At 36.8% G+C, this 26,534-nt stretch overlaps 1 protein-coding gene across 1 annotated transcript in view; it reads right to left on the minus strand.

Moving 5' to 3' along the window:
• Positions 1 to 26,534, minus strand: part of LOC149779947 (pre-mRNA-splicing factor ATP-dependent RNA helicase PRP16-like) — a 180,314-nt gene that overhangs the window by 126,182 nt on the left and 27,598 nt on the right. Inside the window, exons 5-12 of the mRNA XM_089936642.1 lie at positions 24,331 to 24,443; positions 22,737 to 22,954; positions 19,872 to 20,057; positions 17,382 to 17,540; positions 12,789 to 12,944; positions 10,948 to 11,028; positions 10,128 to 10,289; positions 7,537 to 7,683 (exon numbers count right to left, since the gene is read on the minus strand). Of these exons, the coding sequence (XP_089792768.1) occupies positions 7,537 to 7,683; positions 10,128 to 10,289; positions 10,948 to 11,028; positions 12,789 to 12,944; positions 17,382 to 17,540; positions 19,872 to 20,057; positions 22,737 to 22,954; positions 24,331 to 24,443 (1,222 nt within the window). The remainder of the gene's footprint in view (positions 1 to 7,536; positions 7,684 to 10,127; positions 10,290 to 10,947; positions 11,029 to 12,788; positions 12,945 to 17,381; positions 17,541 to 19,871; positions 20,058 to 22,736; positions 22,955 to 24,330; positions 24,444 to 26,534) is intronic.

Below are 26,534 nucleotides of genomic sequence, written 5' to 3' on the forward strand. Positions count from 1 at the left end.
ATAGATAGCTTACTCATGAAGACATTCCTTTGCCCGAAAATGACAGACCTTGAAAGTGATCTCCCTGAGACTGCAAACTGGAAATGGTTCTAAATTACCTTGCAATGTTCTGATGAAAAAGGAGCATGTGTTCCTTCTTGACACCAAAGGTATGCTACCATTGTCCACAGTGATCATAACACAATGCCTTTATGAGACTGACACGTTATGTTAGGTCTATGAACACTGCCCACATTTTTCAATTATTATTGATGTGATGGGTCATTTTGTCCTAAGACCACAGACCACATTTCCTTAAGAACTGGTTCCAGGTGAGCATCCCACCCCAAATCTGATGTGTCTGTGTACAACAGCATGGTGTTTGGGATAGTGAAGCAGGACTCTGGTCAGGAACTAGTTCCGATCTAGCCACCAACTCAGGTGGTGAAAAAAAATTGGATCCCAGGGGAATCTAAGCTGAGGAAAAGGCAAGCCAATACTGAAGACTTGGCCATAAAACTGCTTTAAGGGACAGAATATGTGCAATCCTGTCTGGTGGAATACATACCCTCCCTTGACTTGTGAGGAATTCACACCCATGTGCACAAAGTCCTGAAAAGGGATGAGATCCAACTTCTCTATCTTGGGGATGAAATCTACACAAGTCGTCATCAACCAACAGGGTCTTATGGCATTCCTGATCAAGGTGATGGTCTCCATCTCAAGTGTTTTTCCCAAAGAAATTTGTTCATGGCAGAATGGTCAATAATGAGTTGAAACTTTCTGCCTTTTCCTCAATAAGAAAAAGATCCAGAAATGGAAATCCAGCTTTTGGTCATTTGCCACCCTTCCATACCTCTACCCTAAGATGAACCAGCTGGGACTAGTGAAACAAGATGGGGTCTGCAAAAACTGGGGAGGTTCCTGGTAATGCAGTTTGTTCTTTAAAGTGGAAAGGACTTGCATTGTCCATGATATCTTATCAAGCCTCTGAAAAGTAGGCTAGTCAGGCACCTAGTGGGATGCTGGGAAGAAGTAGATGATGCAGGAAAGGGTACAATTCCCTAAGGCTGTCTAGTGTAGCAAGAGGAATCAAAAGACTTTCTCCCTTTGACCCTATGACTCCATTGCCTAGCAAAAGTTGAGTGGGAGTTAGTTTAAGCTGAGCCTGGCTGTGTGATTGTTGAAGATGACCTTGGCTGAAAAACTTGGGAGGAGATCCCATCAGCCAATCAGGGTGGTCATGATTCTCAACTGGTCTGGAGTTGTGGCAGCCCTCAAATTTTGTGATGCTCTTAAGGGGATGAGATCTCCAAAAAGTATTTCCATATCAAGTGGTGCAGACCTTGACAGGTTCTTGTTGTGGTCAAATAAGATATCAGGCATCACCAAGGCAACATCTCTCTGAAAAGTGAGAAGCTCTGCAGAGTGTGCCATGGACAATGACAGAGCATGCCTTCATGTCTTAGCCACAACCTCCAGCAAGCACTAATGAGCTGCTGGAAATAAAAAAAATTCCTATAATGGACAGAGAGACAGATGAAAGAGACTGTCAAGAGATGCTATTATCAGATGGATTCAAGCCTTCAAGGTTTTCACTGGGAGACTAGGCAATATATAAGCCCCTTTATCAACACTTCGGAAAAACCCCCCGAGTCAAAGGATGTGTGTATGGTAGTGATGGTGTGTGTTGAAAGGGGCTAAAACAAGGGAATTGTGTGGTGTTTACCGCCATAACTCAGCAACAGTATATTTAGTAAGGCAAAACACCAGGAAATACAACTGACCCACCGGAAGCTACAGGCAAGCGTTCTCATAAACCCATGTTGGTCAAGCCAAGACTTGTACCATCGCAGAGGTGAGATGGGAGTGATCTGTAAAGGCAAGTGCCTTAGACCACTTGGCTACCTCCCTTAGACCACTTGGCTACCCCCCTTAGACCACTAGGCCACCACTCCTTAGACCACTAGGCTACCCCCCCCCCCCAATCAATCCTGATAACTATAGGCAGCCAAAGCATAGAAAGGGGACACACCACCTCTTCTGCTGTCTGGTGGTCTCTGACCCCAGCAAATAAATCTGTGTTATGTACCAAACCATTGCTGAGTGTGGGAGAAGCTGAAGATCTAATGAGAGAAGGCATCTGAATCCTCTCCAAATGAGAGAAAATTCTGGTGTCACCAGTGCTCAAAAGCTTTAGGCCCAAGTCTGGGGGTAGAAGGTACTGTTCATCAAAAGTCCATACTACCTCCAATTCCACCTGACCCAAGAGGTATGAAGCTTTTCTCCTTGGCAAATAGGATCAATGATCTTTCTCAACAACACTGAAGAAGAGTGGTGGCCTCCATCTTCTTTGTTGGACAAGGCCAGAGGGGACAAAGTCCACTAACTGTTGTGTCTGACATACCCTGAAAGCACGGCAAATTGTTGTTGTTATAGGGTTTAACGCCATTTTTCAGCACAATATAAGCTATACATGGCAGCCAGTATAACTGGTGGAGGAAGAACCCTGGAAAACCCCGGGAAGAACCACCAACCCATGAGAAGCTACTGGCAGGCTTGCTCACATACGCACATTAGGCAAGCCTGAGACTAAAATCCACACAGACAGAGGTGAGATGGCAGTGATCTGGAACAGTGAGCACTTTAGACCACTCAGCCATTCAGGGTCCCAAAACCAAGACAAGGACAACCATGATGTTACCATGGGTAAAGAATATTCTGTATGATATTCACACATCATCCTGTTTGTACCCGCCACTGATTTTAAAAACAGATGGCATCAAGGAGTGCACAAGGCTTAGTCATTTCACTGACTGATTTATAATTACTAACTTGACTGTTGCCAGTGGGGCCCCACACTTTCAACTTGCTGGCATTTTTAATCAAATGGGAGTTTCTTTAGCAACATGGTTACCATATTTTTATGAGTTAGTCTATGTTTTCAAACAACAGATGTGATGTAGTTTGCCATCTATGATAATCTCAGTTATTCTGTAAATTCTGAAGTTACATCTCTTTGAACACATGCATAAAAGAGTTACTCCTATTTATTTGTTCAACTTCTTTAAGAAATATTATTCCCAACTGGGATTGTTCCTCTCCCCTGACCCATTGCCTGATGCTCATTGATTGGCATCCAGAAATCAATGTGTTTGTGCGATTTGGATTTTTAACATGGCTTTAACAATTTTTCAGTCATATCACTATGATGTCTGCATTGTGGCAGTTTATAGTGATGTCTAGCACTGGGGCATCATGCCGCAGACATGTAGCATTATGTCCCACCCAGTCATATTATCCTGACACCAGGCTGACCAGTCCTAACACTAACCTCTTAATGCTGAGCGCCAAGCGAGGCAGCTGTTAGTACCATTTCTGTAAGTCTCTGGTATGACTCGGCCGGGGGTTGAACCCACAACCTCCCACATCCGAGGCAGACACTCTAACCACTAGGCCACCGGAGCGGTCCAGAAATCAATGAATAGTGACTGAGTGTGCTGCTCTCCCTGTCTCAGGACTTTGCTCTTATTGGTCATCAACACTTTACCTCCCTCAAGAGGATGATGCTCATCCATGCTGGGAAGGTGGTCCTCTGAGGCAATATCACTTTTCCTCCCTTAGGAGGAACCAAAAATCTAATTGTAGCAGGCACTTACAACATTGGAATGAGTATTACAGATCAAGACCTTTTGGTTATCTATGAACCACAGAAATCACTCCTTTTCTTGACCCACTGGGGGTGGAGACTTCCTTAAGACATCCAGACCCACTTTAAAATACAGGGGATCATTCTGAGATAAAAAGGAGGTAAAGGGACTTTCCTTCCTCTCATGATATGTGTGGTGATTTTCTGCCAAGTCCCATACTGCCTCTGTTCACAGGCAACAATATAGGGCATTCCAGAAATTGAAGAAGAGACCATTTCTTCCTGTTAGCTGCTAAGTGCTGAAACCAAGATTTTTAACACTGGATCTCAGATTGGCACCATTTTCATTTAAGACTAACTGGATGTAACATAAGTCTTTTGGTGAAAACCCCACATCAATCAGACTTTCTGTTCAAGGGAACTGTGAAAACCAAATTTTTAAGTTTGATGCCATGGCAGCCACACTGGATGTCAGATCAGCACCATTTTTATTTAGGACAAGCTAGACATCACAAGTCTTTTAGGTGGCGCTATACAGTTTCGCATTTTGCATAGGGTTAGGAATTTAAAGAAAAAGAATGTCCCCGGCTTTCCTCACTGGTTATACTGGCTATTTAAAAAAGACCTTGTATATCTTAGGTATAATGCAAAGAACCTTTAATTCCCTTTATTTTGGTGTATGATTGATGGGTGTACTATGGGTTATAGAGTATACAGCTTGGCCTTACTTCAAATGTGCACCTTTCAAAAAAGTGCTAGCTCTACTTGGTCATTTTCACTTCCTGAACTTCTGAGGTAAATTGTATAAAAAAGAGCCGATAACTTTTTTTACATTTTATATATTTGGTAATTCATTCATTGCACTTTCAGAAGCTGGTATTGTCTAGTCTGGCAAAATTCATTTTCCCTATTTTAATAGCTGCTATGTATAGTGTACTTTAGACTAATTCAGACTGATTTTTTAACACAAGGGAGCAGTCATTTTAGTTAGCAATGTGCTTAAATCATGTAAAATTTCCAAAAGTACAATATCCAAAAGAAATATCATCCACATTACATTAATGTAGCATAGAGGTATGCAAACATTCTCTCCACTGTGCATGTTTTAAATGCAAACTACTTCACCTTACATATGTCACTCTCTCAAAAGTACATATTATCTGGTGAGCGCCACCTTAGTGAGAACTCCATGTTGATATTACCATCCATGCTGGGGGAGTGATGATACAATTTTTAGATGGTGGCCATACTGGATGTCAGATTGGTATGATTTTCACTGGGATAAAACTAGACAATATAAGAACGAGTGAAAACCCCATACTGATATGGCCAACCAAGTAGGGGGAGCAATGATGACAAGAATTTCAAGATGGCAGCCATACCAGATGTTAGATCAGAATGAATTTCATTTAGGAACAACTAGATATTTTAAGAAATCTTTAAGTGAAAATCCCATGTTGATATGACCATCAATGTAGGAATACTAGCAATAACAAGATTTTTAAGATGACTGCTGTGGTGGCCATATTGGATGTGAGAGCAACACCATTTTTATTTAGGACCAACTAGACCATGGGATCAGGATCAAATAGCTTGGCAATTAATGAGGATGCCCCAAGAATGGAAGGACAAGGTAGCCCTCAGACACCAGCAGATAAGCATAAATGTGGACAGCAAAAGAGAACATGGTAAAGAACAGTGATGACTGAGTTGGAGGAGACGGGACTTTCCTGGGGTGAGGCACAAGCCATTGCTCAAGACCAATCTGGATGGCAGAAGATAGCTGCAGGCTTATGTCCCAGATGGGATGAAGAGGACTAACTAAAGACCATAGGATGAATGTGTGTGTGTAAAGTTTCAGTTCAATCCTAGAAGTAATTTAGGCAGAGAAGCTATAACAATCTCGTGCTAACTGACAAAGACAACAGATAAAAGACCATCCCATAAGCTATTTTGGTCCATAATTAGTACAGCTAAGAAATAGGTAGGTGGACACTGGTATTAAGAAGTGAGAACAATTCATAGGAAACAGTGAGAATAATTCATAGAAAGAAATGAGAACAATTCATAGAAAGAAGTAAAAACAATTCATAGAAAGAAGTGAGAATAATTTATAGAAAGAAGTGAGAATAATTCATAGAAAGAAGTGAGTATAATTCACAGAAAGAAGTGAGAACAATTCATAGAAAGAAGTGAGAATAATTCATAGAAAGAAGTGAGAATAATTCATAGAAAGAAGTGAGAATAATTCATAGAAGCTAAGCTGAAATGAGCAAGGTGCAAAAGCATTTCAAATTGAGTAAAAGGTCAGAAACAAACACACAAAGCAATGACTGGGGTGAAAATGAATCAATACAAAAATATATATGACTGGTCGAAGGAAAAAAGGTTAAATGTATGTACTAGTCCTTTATGGCGTTTCAGCACAAAAGTTGCTATGCAGTGCCAATGAAAAGGAAAAGGAAAAAGATTGTAAAAATGAATTACACAAAATTAAGACAAAAACTTTCAAATAAATACAAATGTTAAGAACAAAATAAAATATAAAGATGTTAAATTCTGTCAAATGTAAAATAGATTAACAGATTGAGGTAAATTATGTAAAATCCTTAAATTGGTTAATAACAGCAAAGAAAGTGAAATTTGTTGAGCATCCTGACACACGTAAAATTTGTCCAAAGAAAAAGAGGAAGATAATTGTTATGAGGGCTATGATTAAGGAATCAGACTGGGATCATGTTCTTTTTAATTCTTAGCCTCCAATTATTCACTGGATGAAATATTGAGCATGGACTGGGGAATTCGTATCCCTGAACAAAAGGTAAGCAATACAACAGTAGTAGGTAATTTATTACTGATAGTAAATAGTAATTTCATTGTTCTGAAAGAGATCTTGTAAACTCATTCACACCAATTGCAAATGCATAAACAAAGCAGCTGTTTGGTGAGCTGGGGAGAATATATGAATGAATATATAGGATAACATTTAAAGAATATTGTTTTTCTAAACAATCTGCAGAGTAAACTATGAGAGAATTTTAATTTAGAGCTTTTACAGTGGCTGCCATTCACAGATTTATAGGGGGTATGGATACACTGAATGTTTTCTGTGGAATAGATTTTCTAGAGTACTATATCATACAATGCAAACTAGAATAAAAATATGTAATGGAAAATCATAGCTTGCTATAAATGCCATTAGAAAAAGGTTAGAGAGGGAAATCAAAATATGTTCTAAGCATGAAAGTCAAAAGATGTTTCAGAAAAAAAAAATATCTATGACTTTTAATAAGTAATTCATGCAAAAATCTTATTCTATAAATTTTCTACAAATTATAACTGCTATAGCTGACTTTGATGTAATAAATGTCTGTAAATGTAATAAATGTCTGTAAATGTGATTAAATGTAATAAATGTGATTAAATGTAATAACATGATTAAACGTGATTAAATGTGATTAAACATGATTAAACGTAATAAACATGATTAAACATGATTAAATGTGATTAAACATGATTAAATGTGATTAAATGTAATAAACATGATTAAACGTGATTAAATGTGATTAAACATGATTAAATGTGATTAATGTGATTAAACATGATTAAATGTGATTAATGTGATTAAATGTGATTAAACATGATTAAATGTGATTAATGTGATTAAATATGATTAAATGTGATTAACGTGATTAATGTGATTAAATGTGATTAAACATGATTAATGTGATTAAACATGATTAAATGTGAATAAATGTGATTAAATGTGATTAAACATGATTAAATGTGATTAAACATGATTAAATGTGATTAATGTGATTAAACGTGATTAAACATGATTAAATGTGATTAAATGTGAATAAATGTGATTCAATTCTTGTTAAAGAAAAATGAGAAAATAATCTTGCCTCTCTAAGAAGACCAAAAAGAACATCTGTGTTCAAAGATCGCTCATGAGCCTCATCCATAATTATCGCACTGTAGTGGTCCAGATCTGGTTCTCTAAGCGATTCTCGAAGTAAGATACCATCTGTCATGTATTTAATCAGGGTTTTCTGTGGAAAGGAATCGTACATTCTTAGATCGTAAAACCTATTTTCAAAATAAGATTATTAAGAAATGTCATGTCTACGGTAATATTAGCCAGAACTTTACACAAAATTTGACCTTTGCAGTGATGAAAATTATTCATGCAGAATATGGAAGATGAAATAAGCATACACAAAACAACAATTCAATTTCATCTAAGACTGAGGAAAAGTAAAACCTAGTGAATGGTCAATATAAATATGCAATAGTGAACACTTAATGCAGGGAGAAACAATGTTTGGTTAGGAAACACCATTACGCCCCTTGTAGGAGGCAGGTGACCATTACTGACTGGACTTTTATATAGGAAATTTGCAGAGAGGAAATTAACATGGCAATTATGAATGTGTGACCATAGAGTATAACATTTTTCATAATTTCAATACAGACTTGTAAAAGTCTTGCACCTTAGTCTTTATTGTGAGAAATATTTTATTTCCTCATTTCCTTCCAATATTTTAAATAATCTGTATGAACATATAAATCTCTGTGATTTCAGTAGGCATGGAAAAATGCAATATTTGCTCATTAATTTAATATTATTTTTATTTCAGTTAAATATTTTCTACCTCAGTATTTTCACTACTGATCAAAGCACATATCTGATATGATATCAAACAACTTTTAGAAAAGGCAATATCTTACTTTGCTTGTACAATATCTGAGATGACATCAAAACATATTTAGAAAAGGCAACATCTTACTTCACTTGTACAATACTGTAGTATCATCAATTTTCATGGGGGACCAATTTTCATGGTTTTTGTTCTTGCCACGAACCATGAATTTAAATCCCCAATGAAAAATGAGCCATGTAAGTTGACCCCGCCCCCCATTTTCTTACAGTGTTTCATTCCTAGAGATTAGCACAGCTACTAGTATTTGATAAATCAAGGTCAATACTGTAATCTGGTAATTAAATATTAGGTTTTACATGTGTTTTTATTTTTTTTAATTTTAACCTTTTGAAACAAGAATTATAAATCGTTTTATATTGTTTCAAATGCACACATTTGATAAGGTATCCGACAGCTATAATTTTACACTCACTGCCTTAAATCGCTGTGTGAGGTAAGTAAGGATAGAGAGAAAATAGAGAAAAAACATAAGGTGTTCAAACAATAGTAATACTGAAAATGAAAGAAAAAAATAATACAAAATAACAGTACATGAAAATTAAATTGAATACTTATTCAAATTGATCTTTCATTTGAGTACAACTATTGTTGAAACATTTAAATCCTTCTGAAAGCACATTTCATTTTATTGATGCATTTTTTATCCAAAAAAAACAAAACAATCCTGTAAAATACTATTTCTTGAAACACTATTATTAATGAAACACTATTTATATACCCTAATTACAGCAGAGTATTAAAGTTTACACTTCACAGATTTTTTGACAAAGTCACTGTATCAACATCATGTCAATCAAGTCTCATGGTGCTCACCAATGCTTCTCATGTAAATAATCCCCAAATTGCTGAATTAAACAAGTCCAGCTTTCTCAAAACCACTGATAATTAGGTCCGATCTTCCACTCACTGTCACGTGAGCTGCAATTATACATTTATCATGAACTGGCTTTATTAATGAGGTTGCAAGGTTTACTAATACTGTGCACTGATCGTCACCAGTAACATCTTCTTTCATGATGGCGTTGTTATAACTGTTATACTCTCCTTGCTTTCTTTTCCTATTCAGTGACTGAAGTAGGGGCTCTTCTGCATCATTAGCTGCCTGGTAAGCAAGCACCTGCACCATGTTTGCAGCTTCTGACAGGTTAGGAAGTCCAGGAATCGAGGGGGTTCTAAGTTGAATTTTACCACTCATTAGCCAGTGTTAATGCCATGATCGTCAGAAAGTACTGATGGTGCAACCTGATGGACAGTGGTTTAAGTAAGAGAACATTCATATGTACTTTAATAACTGATTGGTGATGTGTTGTTGGCTGTGTTTGTTTCCTTTGATGTTGAGCACTCAAACAAAAACATGGCAAAAGTGATTAATCTTGACAGGTGTGTTTTTTGTGCTCACAGAGATGGAAGTAATGTTTTAGTGTTGTTGGCAGCACTGGCTTCGACTGACGTTATACACTTGGTCAAAAACACAGTGTAAGTATTGAGCTTGTCAGGTCTTTGATTTGTGCTCATACAGGTGGTAGTATTGTTTTAAAAAATAAAGTGACCACTGTTTGCATCGGCATAGTTTTATTCTTTTGAATTCTTTATTTTGGGTATTTGTAGAGGTTAAATCATGAAATTAAACACCTACTAATATGCAAACTTTGACAGGCAAAACCACAAATTTAAGAAACCATGGAAATTGAGCCCAATGAAAATAAATGACACTACAGTATCTGATATGACATCAAACATATTTAGAAATTTAGAAAAGGCAAATATCTTACTTCACTTGTACAATCTTCAAATCGAATAGCATATCCAATTTCATCCCCTAGTTTGACATTCATTTCCTCTGACACACGCTTTGCAACTGACATGGCAGCCACTCTCCTTGGCTGTGTGCAACCCACCATGCCATACTTTGTGTACCCGTCTTCATGTAAATACTGGACATAGAAAGCATTGAGATTTTTGTTTTTAGGACCATTATTTTTACATTATACTATTTCAGCACCAACACTATAAAGATTAAATCAGTAAAATGTGGGAGATTTAAGTAAAGAGAAAATAGCTGAATTTATTATATAACTTAACACTTTTTTGGGGAGGGAATTCCCTCCTCCATCTGAAACAAGGAAAAAATCTTCTCTATATGGCAGAAATTTAATGAAGTGAAAGTTTGAAAATATGATGTGCACTGCTCATACTATGTTAAATATTTTTATGTCATTGCTTAGAAATTAGTATAGATCACACAATCACATATCCTAGCACAGATACTGACACAAGGGCAATGCAAGTTTTAGAGGCATTAAAAGAAATGATTGAATTGTGAAGAAATAAAGACTAAGCTGTGAGGTAAATCTTGAAAACATGATTATTGATGACTGTGTGGTATTAATTTTTTGTGATCATTTAAAAATTAGTGTGAAGTAGACAATCGTACATCCTAGACCCTGAAATAGCAAATAAATTTTTTAGAAGCATTTTTAAAAAAAAATGAATTGGTTGTAAATCACCAAGACAACACTCAATGTTCTGATCCACTTTCAAGGAATGGAGTTTAATTTTATGACTGAATTGAAAATAAATATGGTTAATTACCTGTGTCAGCTGAGTTGTCTTTCCTGATCCTGTTTCTCCCACAATGATAATTACACTGTTATCTCTGATAATTCTAAGCAACTGAAATATAAGTGATGTCATGCACTGAATATATGTAATGCATGGATATTCAAAACAATGTTTAGTACCTGATGCAAGGATTGTGGTCATAAAAATGTCTGGAGACAGTTTAGGATTCTTTTAATAAACTGTCTCATGAATCTAAGACAATACTGTGTCTTGATTCCTTACTTCACAAGACTGGTTTAATAGTCTCTGCTAGGGCCAGTCTAATTAAAGGAAGAAGAACCAGTCAATTAACACTAACAAAAAAGAATTAGCAATGGCAAAATCTAAAACATTATCATCTATACTAACTTACAAGTCGAGTCCACCTGCAAACAACCTAGACCCTGATTTGCCATTGCATAATGCACCTGCCAATCAGTGTCTGTTGTTTTTGTTCTACTAATTACTCCTGACAAAATGCATACACCCAGATTTGCTGGAGCATGAAGCACAGCAGGTCTAGGTCTGTGCAGTTTGCAGATGGACTTGACTTATATATGAGTAAAGGTGGTAATAGTCTGCATCTGATTCAACATATTTCCAATATATATTCTTTAGTGTGCAAATATGATTATAGGACACTTCTAAATGATAAGGTATGATAAAATATTTTTGAGCAAAATCTTGACTGCTAAATACTGTATGGCCATTTATATTTGCAATGCTTTAGTTAGGTGGTTTTATCAAATGCACATCTTGCAGGGGGGTCAATGTTGGCAACAACTTAGCTGAAAGTTTATGAAGCTTTATTTACATGTATATCTTACAAAAGAGTCTGATAGAATTTAATGGTTGCTTTGCATTCCTTTTTTTGTTTATTGAGCTAAAATTAAATTCATGCCAAATATAAGGACTATTCCAGAAATAAAGGAAACAGAGACGATCAGAAGGCATCTTTTCAAAGACTTCAACAACCATCAAATTTTAACTAATTGACATAAAAGACTTGAAATAGTCTGGAACCCATTGTACAAATTAAAAATAAGTGCCTTCTAAATGTCTGACCTCCCACTTTTTTTTCTACAATTGTTTAATGAACACTTGTGAAAGATTCTCTACATCCATTACTACCAATGTCAGTGACAAGGCCAAGGCATCAATACACGGTGTAACTCCATTATTACCAATGTCAGTGACAAGGCCAAGGCATCAATACACGGTGTAACTCCATTACTACCAATGTCAGTGACAAGGCCAAGGCATCAATACACGGTGTAACTCCATTACTACCAATGTCAGTGACAAGGCCAAGGCATCAATACACGGTGTAACTCCATTATTACCAATGTCAGTGACAAGGCCAAGGCATCAATACACGGTGTAACTCCATTACTACCAATGTCAGTGACAAGGCCAAGGTATCAATACACGGTGTAACTCCATTATTACCAATGTCAGTGACAAGGCCAAGGTATCGATACATAGGGTGTAACTCCATTACTACCAATGTCAGTGACAAGGCCAAGGCATCCATAAATAGGGTGTAACTCCATTACTACCATGTCAGTGACAAGGCCAAGGTATCGATACATAGGGTGTAACTCCATTACTACCAATGTCAGTGACAAGGCCAAGGCATCCATAAATAGGGTGTAACTCCATTACTACCATGTCAGTGACAAGGCCAAGGCATCGATACATAGGGTGTAACTCCATTACTACCAATGTCAGTGACAAGGCCAAGGCATCGATACATAGAGTGCAACTCCAACAGAATCAGAACAAATAATATCAACCATAAAAAAAGTCTATTCAAGTAAAATCTAACAAACCTCATTCCTGACAGCAAATGTAGGTAGGTATTGTCTTTGCTGAGCGAAGCTTTTTTTCTTGGCAAACTCACTCACAGCCTCTGTCTTCTCTTGCATAAGGTCGGCAAACTTGTGGTCAGCCTTGTAATCACGTTCTACAAGCTCCTTGTCACCTTCCTGAAACCAAAACAAAGTTAAAAGCTGGGTTTCATAAAGGACCAGTTGGGGATCACAACTATTATTACCAATTACAATTAATATCATTACTACCAACTAATATGGTGCCATGGGTGGTTGTGTGATCTACAGCACTCACCTTTACAGATCACTGCCATCTCACCTCTGTCCGTGTGGGTTCAAATCTCAGACTTTGCCCATGTGGGTATGTGAGAAAGCTTACCAATAGCTTCCTAGATCAGAAACTAAGGGTTGGGATGAGACAGACATCATGGTTGCTTGTAGCTGAGGGTACCCTGGATAACAGAGGAGTTGTGCTGAAAGTGATATAGATACCCTCGGAAACCACTCGTTAGATTCATAGGTCATCATGGCATATCATGCCCCATTTGAAAAATTGGAGCCTTTCCCCAACTAGGATCTGTTATAATGTTGGCATAAAGATCATTTTTTACTGGAGGCTGTCAAAAATTACTGCACTCTCTCTGTCCTCTTGTTGGGGAGAACTGTGGTTTTCAATGGTTGTCGATTTGGTAGGAATATTTCCTGGTGGGTTGCGTCCTAAGGGCTTCCCTGTAACCTTTTTGTGGATTGCCTTGAAAATCCAGCTACTGTAGCTAAGACTATGAGGGACAGAAATTGGTTTCCTTGGTGGATTTTTTGCATATTTTGATCAGCATGATTATTAGAGAGGAGATAAAGTTTGTGAGCAGAGCCTAGCCTTATGATGTCATTAAAAAAGGTGGCAATAGAGAGCACTGCATCTCATTCCACCAGATGAAAGTTCATAGCTTCTGTTATGGCATTGGCCAGGGTAAATTTAAGATGTGGACAATTCTGGAAACAGATGCAAATACACGTCCTGTGGGATTCGGGGTGGGAGAAGATACGCTGTGTTCTCCCTGTTGAAAGATCACCATAGATACTAAATCAAACATAGAACCCAAGGCCACAATATTATGCACCCACAGTTGTGCATTTGTTTCTTGATTTTTTTTTTAAAGACTTCCCATCCATGTGTAAAGAGGATGGCTTTACCATCCCCAAAGCTGCAATATCTAGGATGGCTGCTGGAGTATCCAATCCAAATGGAAAACTGTTGTGTGGAAATTACAGAACTGTTGACTAAAGTTCTAGAGAAGGCGTCTTTGAAAGAAAAAGAGTCCGTTGACACTTGGATCTATAAATGGATGAATATATAGCACAGACTGTCAATAAACCTGCCAGGCTGTGAAAATAATTTGAAAGCAGATTCTTATATTTTTGTCAATAATCAACAGATGCCAGAGCTTTACATCAGGCAGTTCTTGTAGAGGAAGGAGAAGAAAATAACTCTGGTGGCAGCAGGCACAAAACTTTTTCAATCAAAGCCTATAAGGCTGAGTCTTTACACAATCTAATAATGATGATGTACTTGCAAGAAAGTTTCATTATCTTTGGATGTGCTGAAGCCGATGTCTCTCGTACCACTGCAAAATAGCTGGAAAAGAATGTTGAGGATGGTTACTAACTAAACTCACAGAATATCTTGAGTTAGATATGGTGACTTCCACACTGTTGCTAAGAACAGGCTCCATTTGAGTGATAAAGGTTGGAAAGCAAAGTAAAGCAACAGCTACCATATATGAGGCACTAAGCTGGACATCATACTCAGACAGTGCCCAGCAGAACTATGTGGGTTAGACTGATCAATCATACTGATAGAGTGCCCAGAAGAACTACGTGGGTTAGACTGATCCATCATACTCACACAGTGCCCAGCAGAACTATGTGGGTTAGACTGATCAATCATACTCAGAGACTGCCCAGCAGAACTATGTGGGTTAGACTGATCAATCATACTGATAGAGTGCCCAGAAGAACTATGTGGGTTAGACTGATCCATCATACTCACACAGTGCCCAGCAGAACTATGTGGGTTAGACTGATCAATCATACTCAGAGACTGCCCAGCAGAACTATGTGGGTTAGACTGATCCATCATACTCAGAAAGTGCCCAGCAGAACTACGTGGGTTAGATTGATCCATCATACTCATAGAGTGCCCAGCAGAACTATGTTTGTTATACTGATCCATCATACTCAGAGAGTGCCCAGAAGAACTAAGTGGGTTAGACTGATCCATCATACTCAGAGAGTGTCCAGCAGAACTACATGGGTTGGATTGATCCATCATACTCAGAGAGTGCCCAGAAGAACTATGTGGGTTAGACTGATCCATCATACTCAGAGACTGCCCAGCAGAACTACATTTGTTATACTGATCCATCATACTCATAGAGTGCCCAGCAGAACTATGTGGGTTAGATTGATCCATCATACTCAGAGAGTGCCCAGCAGAACTATGTGGGTTAGACTGATCCATCATACTCAGACAGTGCCCAGCAGAACTATGTGGGTTAGATTGATCCATCATACTCACACAGTGCCCAGCAGAACTATGTGTGTTAGACTGATCCACCATACTCAGAGTGCCTAGCAGAACTATGTGGGTTAGACTGATCCATCATACTCAGAGAGTGCCCAGCAGAACTATGTGTGTTAGATTGATCCATCATACTCAGAGAGTGCCCAGCAGAACTATGTGGGTTAGACTGATCCATCATACTCAGAGAGTGCCCAGCAGAACTATGTGGGTTAGACTGATACATCATACTCAGAGAGTGCCCAGCAGAACTATGTGGGTTAGATTGACCCATGTGAGTGCTTGTGTAAACCGGGTTCATGAAACTGGACAAAGCTCATTATTCTGGTGGCTCATACTGCATGATCCATTGTAGTCATGACCCATTATGATCAGAAGTATATGACAGAGTCTCGTCATTACGGAACAGGGCTGACATGATGCTGTCCAGTTCTATGGACTGGATGGGGGTTGGGATGCTGATCTACATAGCCGGTCTATAATTCTGATATGTCAGATGATAACTGATACTCTTTATCTGCCCTCTATCTCACTTCCCAGCAAGATGTCCTTGTCCCTCATTGTTTGCTTCTATTCCTTTAGAACACCTAGTACTGACATCCATTTACTTCTGTCCATAATATGCATGTCATATATTCATAGATTAACAACTGGAGTAAGCTTCAAATGTAGAGTGTTGTCAGTCTGGTCTTGGCCATGGTCTAAATATGTAAGACAAAACTGTAGTGTGGCATGTGTCCTGCTTTATGAACTTCAGAGTGTATGTGCAGAGCTACACATTATAACAATTACCTGTAAAAGGTCCCATGGCCACAGGTAGAGTAGTAGTAGAGTGTCATTATTAATACTTATGAAGTGGTTACTCAGTATCAATTCTAATAAAAGTTACCTGTAGGAAAGGTCAACTGACTGCCTATACAAGTAAAATCAAAGAAGAGTCACTTAGTAACTATGAAGTGTACGGTATGACAAAACTATGCATAGAAAACTTACAGAAATATAACTGAATTCGTCTATAGTACACACGATACATATACATTACTCATACTTACGATGTGGAAGATAAAACAATCTAACTAAAGGCCAAGATTTTAAAGTAAATCTGGCCAATTATACTGCTGCCTGATCAAACAACCTAAAAAAATAGATAATGCATGATTGGTCACTGTTACGTACAATATATGAGTGAACGGAATCTAAGTCATCAAAGTGAATGTGCTTAACAAGTTCAAATAAATGTATATGCCACCATTTTACAGCAATGGAGCTAAATGAAAAAATCTCATTCTGTACTGTTGACAATCATGGAAACCTATGTCTCACTTAAAGTACATGTACATAAAATATCAACTGTAAGACAATGCAACCTTTAGGAAAGGCCAAATAATGGCCTATATATGTACAATCAGTCATGTGTTACATATATAACTATAAGGTGGATGCTAAGATTAAATAAATCAAGAAAACTTACCTGCATGTATCATGCCATAGCAGAAATTATACAGTAATATTTCTTTATCAGATACCAGACCTATTTAAATGCAACTACAGCTATGTGAGGGGAGGAAATTACAACCCATGCTGGTATATAAGTGTGTGAGGACAGCAAACTAATGACACTGAAAAGCCAGAAACTTTGTCATCAAAGAAAGAAATAAAATTTAAAAATTTAATTTGGAGCTAACCCCTGTATCAAGGGGAAATAACTTTTGGGCCAAAAACTTTTGGCTTTTAGCTGAAATGTTTTGGCCTGGGAAACTGGATTAAGTTCTTCTAAGGTATCATGATCAGGAAATGTATTTTAAAAAGAAGCAAAGAACTTTAGCACTCAGCATCTTTGCATAAAATGACTAAACCTGGTCCAGTAAAATCAATATATCTCCCTCAATTGGGAATTCACTCAAATTTGATGTCACTAATTTGGGTGAAATAAAAAATTTGGATGAATAATTTGGGTGAAATTAAAGATTCAAAAAATTTTAATAAATATTTTGAATTTACAGTTACTGTACCTCATCTGCTTTCTTTTTAATGCCCATAATTTCACCAATTCTGGTCCCTGCTAACTCCCATTCTTTCTTCTGTGCTTTTTTCCTCTCCTTCTGTTCTCTGTAATTTCTTACTACAGCACTGCCTTTACGTGACACAATCGCCATATCTGATGTTGGATCCTGTAAAATTTGAGGGACATTTCATAACATGATACTGTTTGCCTTGATATGACATATTCTTTCCAAAAATAATCTATAAAGCTGTTTCAAATACATTTTTACAGTTTTGACATTCAAGAACATAAAATTTCCTTAGTGATGCTTCAGAAGATACAGTGAGTAGCGTATGATTTTGTGTTCAATGTAATGAGTAGATTATCATAGCTAAAACAATTCCATGGTTTGGATATTCATAATATGCAATTTTAAGAGACAAAATCACCTTCTACTGATGTGCAAACTATCAATCTAATGAAACACAAACAAATATCAAAGAAAAAAGCTGGACCACTCCAGTGGCCTAGTGGCTAGAGTATCCGCCTCGGATGCAGGGGGTCGCAGATTCAAACCCCAGCCAAGTCATACTAAAGACTTATAAAAAGTGTACCAACAGCTGCCTGACGAGGCACTCAGCATTAGGAGGTTAGTGTTAGGACTGGTCTGCCTGGTGTCAGGATAATGTGACTGGGTGGGACATCATTCTACATGTTTCAAATAAGGCACAGATATGTTCAGTAGGGAGGTCACATCTAGATTTCAGAGTATTGTCTGTCTCTTATTTCTCTCTGATCACACTCACAGCTTTATCCACTAAAGCCAGTCTCAACATGCCACATGAACATCATAGGTCCCGTGATCAACATGAGTCGCTGATGAAGGTAGTGTGATATTGATGAAAATTTCAAACTCTGAAGATATTTATGCTCTGAGTATTGGAAATTACTAATGATCATGAATTATCCAGAGCAAGGAAAAAACCTATTCAGTTGTAAAAACTTTAGTCATGGGTTGTTGATTGGTATGCTCAAGACAAAAATAAGAACAACATTCAAGGTCTGGAAACTAACAAAACTAACAAAACATGTACAAAGGTCAAGTTTGGTAGGTTCCTCAAAGGTCAAATTCAGAGAAAAATTTATCATCTGACCGTCAACAACTTTCAATTTTCGGATATAGATTTTCATACCAATGTTGAAAGTAGTTCAATATTAATTTGGTCAAGTGCACGAAATTCTCCTTAACACTTTATTAAAACCTGCAAATGGATTTAAATGAAATGGATTTAAATGAAAGCAAAGAACAAAAATCCATTAAAAAGAAAAACTCAGTCCATAAAGTTATTCATTTATTGTAAGGGTCCTTGTTATTTACTTTATTCAACTGGATAGAAAGTCAACAAGAAAATGAGGGGCCCCGAGTGGCCGAGTGGTCTAAAGCGCTCTCCGTTACGGATCACTGCCATCTCACCTCTGTCTGCGGCGGTTCGAGCCTAGGATTCAGCCAATGTGGGTATGTGAGAAAGCTTGCCAGTAGCTTCTCGTGGGTTGGTGGTTCTTTCCGGGGTTTTCCCGGGTTCTTCCTCCACCATTAATACTGGCCGCCATGTATAGCCTATCGTGTGCTGAAAAATGGCGTTAAGCCCCAAAACAACAACAACAACAACAAGAAAATGTTAATTTAAAATGGTTCATATCATTTCATTCTTCTATCATCTTGCATCAATGCTTCCGGTCTGTATTGTAATACACTATTGCCTGAGTAGATATTACGATAAATCGATGCATGGATGACATCAAACCTGCTCCATTATTACGACGGGTATTCATTTGAATAAATACTACAAGGGATTTGTTTTTGAAAGCAAAATGTATTACTTCCCCTCCCAAACCCACCTACTAATGACAACTAACATCGTTCTTTGACAAAGGTACTTTACAGAACAGAAGGAACTTTTGTCAGGAATGTGATGAAGAAAATTGCTGATCATTATAAGTCTCTTCCTCATCTGATCAGAATAGTTCAGTCAATTTTAACAGCATACAGAAAGTGTCACCTTTGCAAAACCTTGAAAAAGTCAGACATTTGTCAAAAAATGTGATAGGAAGCAAAAAACTTGGACTCAGCCTGCTCCATAATAGATTGTGTTGGTAAAATCACTACAGTACAAAACTGTACAACAATTACTATAGTGGCGTGAAAATCTAATCAAGTCATTTACATGTACCTTCAAAAATGCAAGCCAAATTTCATCATCTACCTCAAATGGTTTTGCTAACTTGTTAAAAAGGTTGTCAATATGTCAAAGTTTGAAAAAGCTAAACTAATGTTAACAAATTCAGTATTGCGAAATGGCACAAACACCTAATCAAATCATCTAGCTTTAAAAATGAAAATATTTCAAAATCTAAGTCTGAGGAAATAAATTTGAGATGTTTAGTGAAGTTGATGCCTTATAAGACATTACCAGGCTCAGAGAAACTTGTACCCTCTCCGTTAACAAGGCAGACTAACCTTAATAGGTATCACAGGCTCTGGCTGCTTAGTGAACACAATCCGTCCATCCAGGAAAGGTGGGACAATGTTGTGGACTTGAACATGAACTCTGGCTTCATTGTCCTCCTCAAAGTCTTCGTCAAAGTCGATCCTCTCCACAGCACCACTCCGTAACATTCGATTAGTCTCCCACAATTCAATGTCCTAATAACAAGAATGACAAATATGGATAAGACATATATTTGACATGTATAAACCAGATCTACAGTGAAATCTTTATATAATGGACGGACAAGAGACACGACATACTTGTCCAGTCTAAATACATGTTCTTTATATACAGGAAAAATGCAGAAAGCAGAAGTGACTTGGGGATAATAAGATGCCTTCTGAAAAAAATGTACTGCACAATTATATTCAATACTAATGAAGACCACAAATGCCAGAATTCAGATGCAGGGAAAGTAAACAATGAAATGCACAATATATTAAAGATGGGTTGTAGTGAAATTGTTAATGCATTAACATGCAATGTTACTTTAAACCATGGACATCAACAAAAACTGTACAATAAAATTACATAAAGCTAATTTAAAGACAGTTAGCTAAATATCAAAGGTCAGCAATTCTAACATTTAGTAGTATCATAAAATAGTGACTTTAGGTGAAATCTAAGTTTAGAATTGTCATAATTTGTATTATATCCTATTTAAGCAAAGACTGCACTGATATAAAAAACATGAGGCCCGTACTGCTCACTGACCTGAAATGGAACTAGATTTCTTTGTATTTATTACTAACTTTAAAATAAAATTTCTTCACTAAGTCAGCATTATACATTCTACCTTAATATCAAAGGATTTTAATTTAGAACTCTATTAACATTATACTATATTCAAGCCAGATCAAGTCATCCATATCTGTTATATGCAACTTTTTTAAAACTAAAAAGACAGTATCCACATTAGACAGGTGTCAGCTATAAAACATAAGGATTTTTCATTGCAGATTCCCAAAATGTCTGTTGTGAACAAGTGTCTGCTATATAAAGGTCTCACTAAAGCAGATTACAATGTACATTCAGTCATAGAAATGCTTCCCCGCAGTTCAGGCCTATTCTTCTGAACAGATTTTTCTTACACATCTAACAACACACATTCCACCTCTCTTAATACCTTGGAAGCGGTGAAAGATTTGAATATTTTCTACACAACTGTTCTGTTAATGTCCAGCAGTAATATTGCACAGGGGTTTCATAATGCCATATAAACAATCCAAATTCAAAATTTTTTTCAAATTTCAACAATGTTTCAAGCCATTTACCAACGTACAGGCCAGAGGAAAATTTAAGCCTTATTCCCCATCTACACTAACCACATATCTCGTTCACAAAGTTTCAATAAAATCCTCTAAGCAATGTGGCAGGACAAGTGATGACAAGCTAAACACTCATGAATACCCATTTTAAAAACGTTTTTAAGAAATTTCACCCAAACGTGACCAGTGGACATGAGTAATACCTTGCTGTACATTATATGCCTGCACCATATTTAATAACCCACCCACCCCTCTATGTTGGCACAGGTAAGGCATGCACGACTATGGGGATCATTGGATAATGGGCTTTAATGACCCAGACTTTTGGTAAACATATGTAGTCTTAAACTAAACTTACTGTACAGAAGCTATTATTTTCATGTTAGACTTACCATGACCTTGACATCTGACCTTTAGAATTTAGACTCCAAAATTGAAAGGTTTCTTTCTTACTTTAATTGCAAGACAGTCATGAAGTTTGGTCAAGAAACTTACTCTAGAACAAAAACTTTTCTGTAAAACTCATTTTACTTTGAGTTGCAATGACCCTTTCCTCTGCCCTTTTGACCACAAATCAACTGACCTCATCCTTACCTTAAGTGTAAGTCCTTCACAAAATCTGGTTAATGTACATCATCTAGAAGTTAATATGGAAAAAATAAATGTCTTCTTTCAGTATGGGCCCTTGAATTTTGACCTTTTGACCCCAAAATTATTAGGCTTCTTTTTTAACTGACTTGTAAGCTAGCTACAAATGGGTGAAGGTATATGGTTGAGAATATAAATTCTTTTATAGAATCCATATTTTATTTTTCAGCCACTGTGACCTTGATCTATGAGCTTTTGATCCCAAATTTATAGGTTTCTTACTTCTCTAAGTGCAAGCCATTCACAACGGTCTGAGGTTTAGAACTAACAGTATTCTTCTTGTTCCAAATACAAACCATCCACAAAGTTTGATAAAGGCAGAAAATGTAATGCGACAAAAATTGTTCTTACAATGAAAAAATTCTGAGATGGACAGAAATAGCAAAGTGAAAAGAAGTATATATTTTGACAGATCAATGCCTGCTTTCAATGTTGCAACTTCTAATTATAAAGTGTTTTCAATTTGCCTTTTGAAACAGACGCCTCCTTCCAAGTCTTTACTTCAACTCAACATGAAAAACAGACCAAGATTCAACTAGTTTAAACTGACTGGACTCTGTGTAGAAAAGCTGCAAGCATCTTTATCAAATTTTGGCTGCACACTCCTGTGACGATGTGACAAGGTAATAAATGACACTTTTTCACCACACAAGATAAATACTGCCTTTTCACGATGTATGGGAGACAAAATGTGTCATAAAGAAAGATTTCAATTCTTAACTATTACATGCATTCGACAATATTTCAAGCATGTTATACGAGATAATGTGACAAATGAGTAAAAAAAGGGTAAAATTTTAAACTCTTCTACATCACTGCAGAAAAATTCAAAACCAATGAAAATGCACAGCAATACATAACTGGATGCAATCTGGATCACTTTCAAGTATTAGAGTGATAATATTAAATTTTGCAGACCTTATTTATTTGTCGCTGCCTTGCTGTCATCCTTTTCTTCTTTTTCTGTTCCATTTCCTGTTCTTTTTTTTTAGTGTATTCAGCAGACGTGCCAGAAAAGGGGTTATGTTCCTCATCATAGCCTTCATCCATTCCATACCACTCACGGTCCAGTCTCTTCTGTTCTTTCTCCCACTCTTCTTTGTCCATTTCATCCGCAAACTCTAAGTCAACTCGCTCTGGAGCACAATATAAAAAAATTCAGTTTAACACAGTTTGGATTTATTTGTCTTTCCAAACCAGCTGACATGAGGTAATAAGTCGAATTCTCAACTTTTGTAGTTTTGGATTTGTAAGATTTGACAATAAATAATTAACAGTTTATTCCAAATAATGACATTCATATTGGGCCAACCTGGACATGTGTGAAAGCTTTCCAGTAGCTTCCCAGGGGTCGGTGGTTCCTCCTGGGGTTATTCCAGGTTCTTCCTCCACCAGCCATTGTGGCCACTATGTACAGCCTATCATGTGATGAAAACTTGCATTTAACCAACAACAATAACAGCAACAACAAGAGTTTTGTGTTTATAAAATGCATACTGTAAATACTTGCTTACAAGCCGAGTCCAAATGCAAACTGCACAAAGATCTGCCTTAGCATGATGTGCCAGAAGATCTGAGTCTATGCAGTTTGTGAAGAATAATCAGTAGAACGCACATAGACTCTAACATGCCAATGCATTACGTGAAAGCAGATCAGGGTCTGTGTTGTTTGCAGTTGGATTCAATTGCATATAGGTTTTGAACTCTACATCAAGATTTGAGCCTCCTGGGTATGTCCCTCCCTAAGAGAATGGACTGCCCCAAGGGCAAACATCAATTGGGTATGTCCCTAAGAGTATCGACTCCCCCAAGGCCAAACATCAATTGGGTATATCTCTAAGAGTATGGACTGCCCCAAGGGCAAACATCAATTGGGTATGTCCCTAAGAGTATGGGCTGCCCCAAGGGCAAATATCATTGCCATTATTTATGTTCAGTTAAGTATGTAAATGGGTAATGGGAGGGGTTCTCAATAGATTTCAAGCTATGACCGAGAGGTTAAGTCCCCTGGAGTGTAAGGCCCAACTATGGCATCAATGCCAGTTTATATAATAAATCTATCTATTAATGTCCAATAAGGGTTGATATGGTAACAGGGTGGGGATCTCAGTAATTTCCAAGGTAGAGATAGACTCTTTTTATAAGCATGGGAATAATAATCAAGGAAAGTTCTGCAAGGTCAAGACGGATTGTATAAAAGTTTATGCTGATATGTGTTCAACATTTCATGTTCCTAACCTATACTCTTGCAATTCCAAATGTTTTCTTTAAAAAAAAAACATGCTTCCTAATGAAGAATCATAGTACAGGATTATCTTTAGTAGTAAAATTTTAATGAAGCATTCCAGAAAACTATTTTTAAAAAGTCTCAAAACTTGGGATCTGTCTTTAACTTGTCAATCTTTCCTCTTGTCCCCAGGAATATTTCATGCAGTGAACTATCTTTATATCTGTAATCATACTATGGAATAAATTATTACATGAAGTAACAAAAGAAAAATAGGAGTCATACCTTTCCTGGAGGAATCTTTGGGTGTGTACTGAATCTTCTTTTTGTCATCCATCCAGTCATTGTACTTATATGAGGGTGTGGGAATTGGGGTCCCTGTTGGTGGTTGCTTGTGCCTGCACATATAACAAAATGTTGTTATATAATATGACTAATAATTATCTTTGAACTTCAGCAAAAACCAAATGCAGACGTCTATCTGTTTCTGTCCATGTATCCAACCCCAAAATTTAAAGAATATTACTTTTTCTCTTTCTCTTTCATTTGTAATACATTTTAACAGAATTTTAACATCTTTGCCTTTTATATTTAATCTTGTCACACCTCATATTAGGAAGGTTTTATCTTCCTAAGGTTTTTGGCAATTCTTCATGCTTACATTATTAGAACTTTAAATTTCATCAACAACACAGAGCCATTATCATGTTGACATGCCGTAAAACCCTAACACATACATAAGATCTATCCAGATAACTGTCAATCTGTCCATAAGTCATAAAGCCTAACATCATTGCTTCTTAGAGTATTTCAGTGAAATGTTGTACACTGGAATAAAGTTCCACTCTCTTCCTCATGCCAATTTTGAAAAAAAAATTCTTGAAAAATTGCAAAACCAAGGGGTATTCTGAAAATTTACCTCATTATTTCTCCTCACACACCACTAGAATTATTGAAATGACACTCTGTAGGATAGATATGTAACTGGTGTAGATTGACAGCAAGTCTTTACTTTCCTCTTCTGGCCTAATTTTGATGAAAATTCTTAAAAACGGTTTTAAAAAATGTATTTTGTGAATTTAATTCATCATTGCTACTCCTTCCACATAACTTGGTGGACTATATTGAAACTCTGCAGACTAGATGCATTTTGGTGTAAATGGGCAATTAGATTTTACTTTGTTCTTTTGCCTATTTTTGGGTTGTTAACTGAAAAAAAACTCCAAAGAAGAGGGAATGTGGAAATTGAGTTAGTCACTGCTTCTCCCTCACAGCTTGAGAGGATCTTACTGAAACTTTATTGGCTAGATATATTATTTGTTGTAGAGGAACAAAAAGGTTTTGTGTTTTTTCTCTCACCAATTTGTGAGGAAATTTGAACATTGTCAGATATGGGTTATTTTGAGAACCGAGTTTGTCATTGCTTCTCCTTCAAGTTACACAGAGCATTCTTTTGTGACTCTGTCGGCTACATACATGGTTGGTGCAGATGCACAATAAAGTTTAATTTTTTTCCTCTGGTCTATTTTTTCTTGCATTCTTGAAAATTTGTTCAAACGGGGGCACTTTGAGAATTCTGATTGTCGTTGCTTTTCTTTGCGCACCATTTGGAGGAATTTATTCAAACTTAATAGTTTGGATATGCAGTTAGTGTAGATGGGCAACAAGGTTTTACTTTTTCTCCTGTGGCCCATTTTTGGGGAAGTTTACTGAAAAGCAGACAAACAAGGGGTATTATGAGAATTCATCTTGGTATTCAGCACCAGAAAAATCCATTGCCCAAAATCCTGGGACAAGTTGACAAATCACCTGTACAAATCCATTGCCCAAAATCCTAGGACAAGTTGACAAATTGCCAGTAAAAATCCATTGCCCAAAATCCTGGGACAAGTTGACAAATCACCAGTAACTGTACTTTACCATGAACATAGAAAGCATCTGTCAGTGTCAGTAATCTGAATTCATATGTTTTAATCATGGCAACTACTGTAATCAACAAGAATGTGTTCATTACAAAGACTAAGCTGGTGCATTCAATTATTTCACCGATTATCACATTGACAGGACTGAAAAAAACTGATGGATATTTGTTTAAAATGCATTATGCATTCTGAGAAGATATTCTGATCAATTAAACATTTATCAACCAATCTTTCATCTAGTAGAAAACTCATTTCAATCATGAAAATGATCATTGTCATAATTCCTAATATCAGGCCCTATTATCATAAGTATAAAGATACCTAGATTTTATCACAGGTATAAAGACACCTAGATATTATCATAAGTATAAAGATACCTAGATTTTATTATAAGTATAAAGATACCTAGATTTTATCATAAGTATAAAGATACCTAGATTTTATCATAAGTATAAAGACACCTAGATATTATCATAAGTATAAAGACACCTAGATATTATCATAAGTATAAAGACACCTAGATATCAATATCTAAATGATGTGGTTGACACCAATTTTAGTAACTAG

Source organism: Sinohyriopsis cumingii, chromosome 16, assembly GCF_028554795.1.
Source record: "Sinohyriopsis cumingii isolate HCF-2022 chromosome 16, ASM2855479v2, whole genome shotgun sequence".
NCBI lineage: Eukaryota > Metazoa > Mollusca > Bivalvia > Unionida > Unionidae > Sinohyriopsis > Sinohyriopsis cumingii.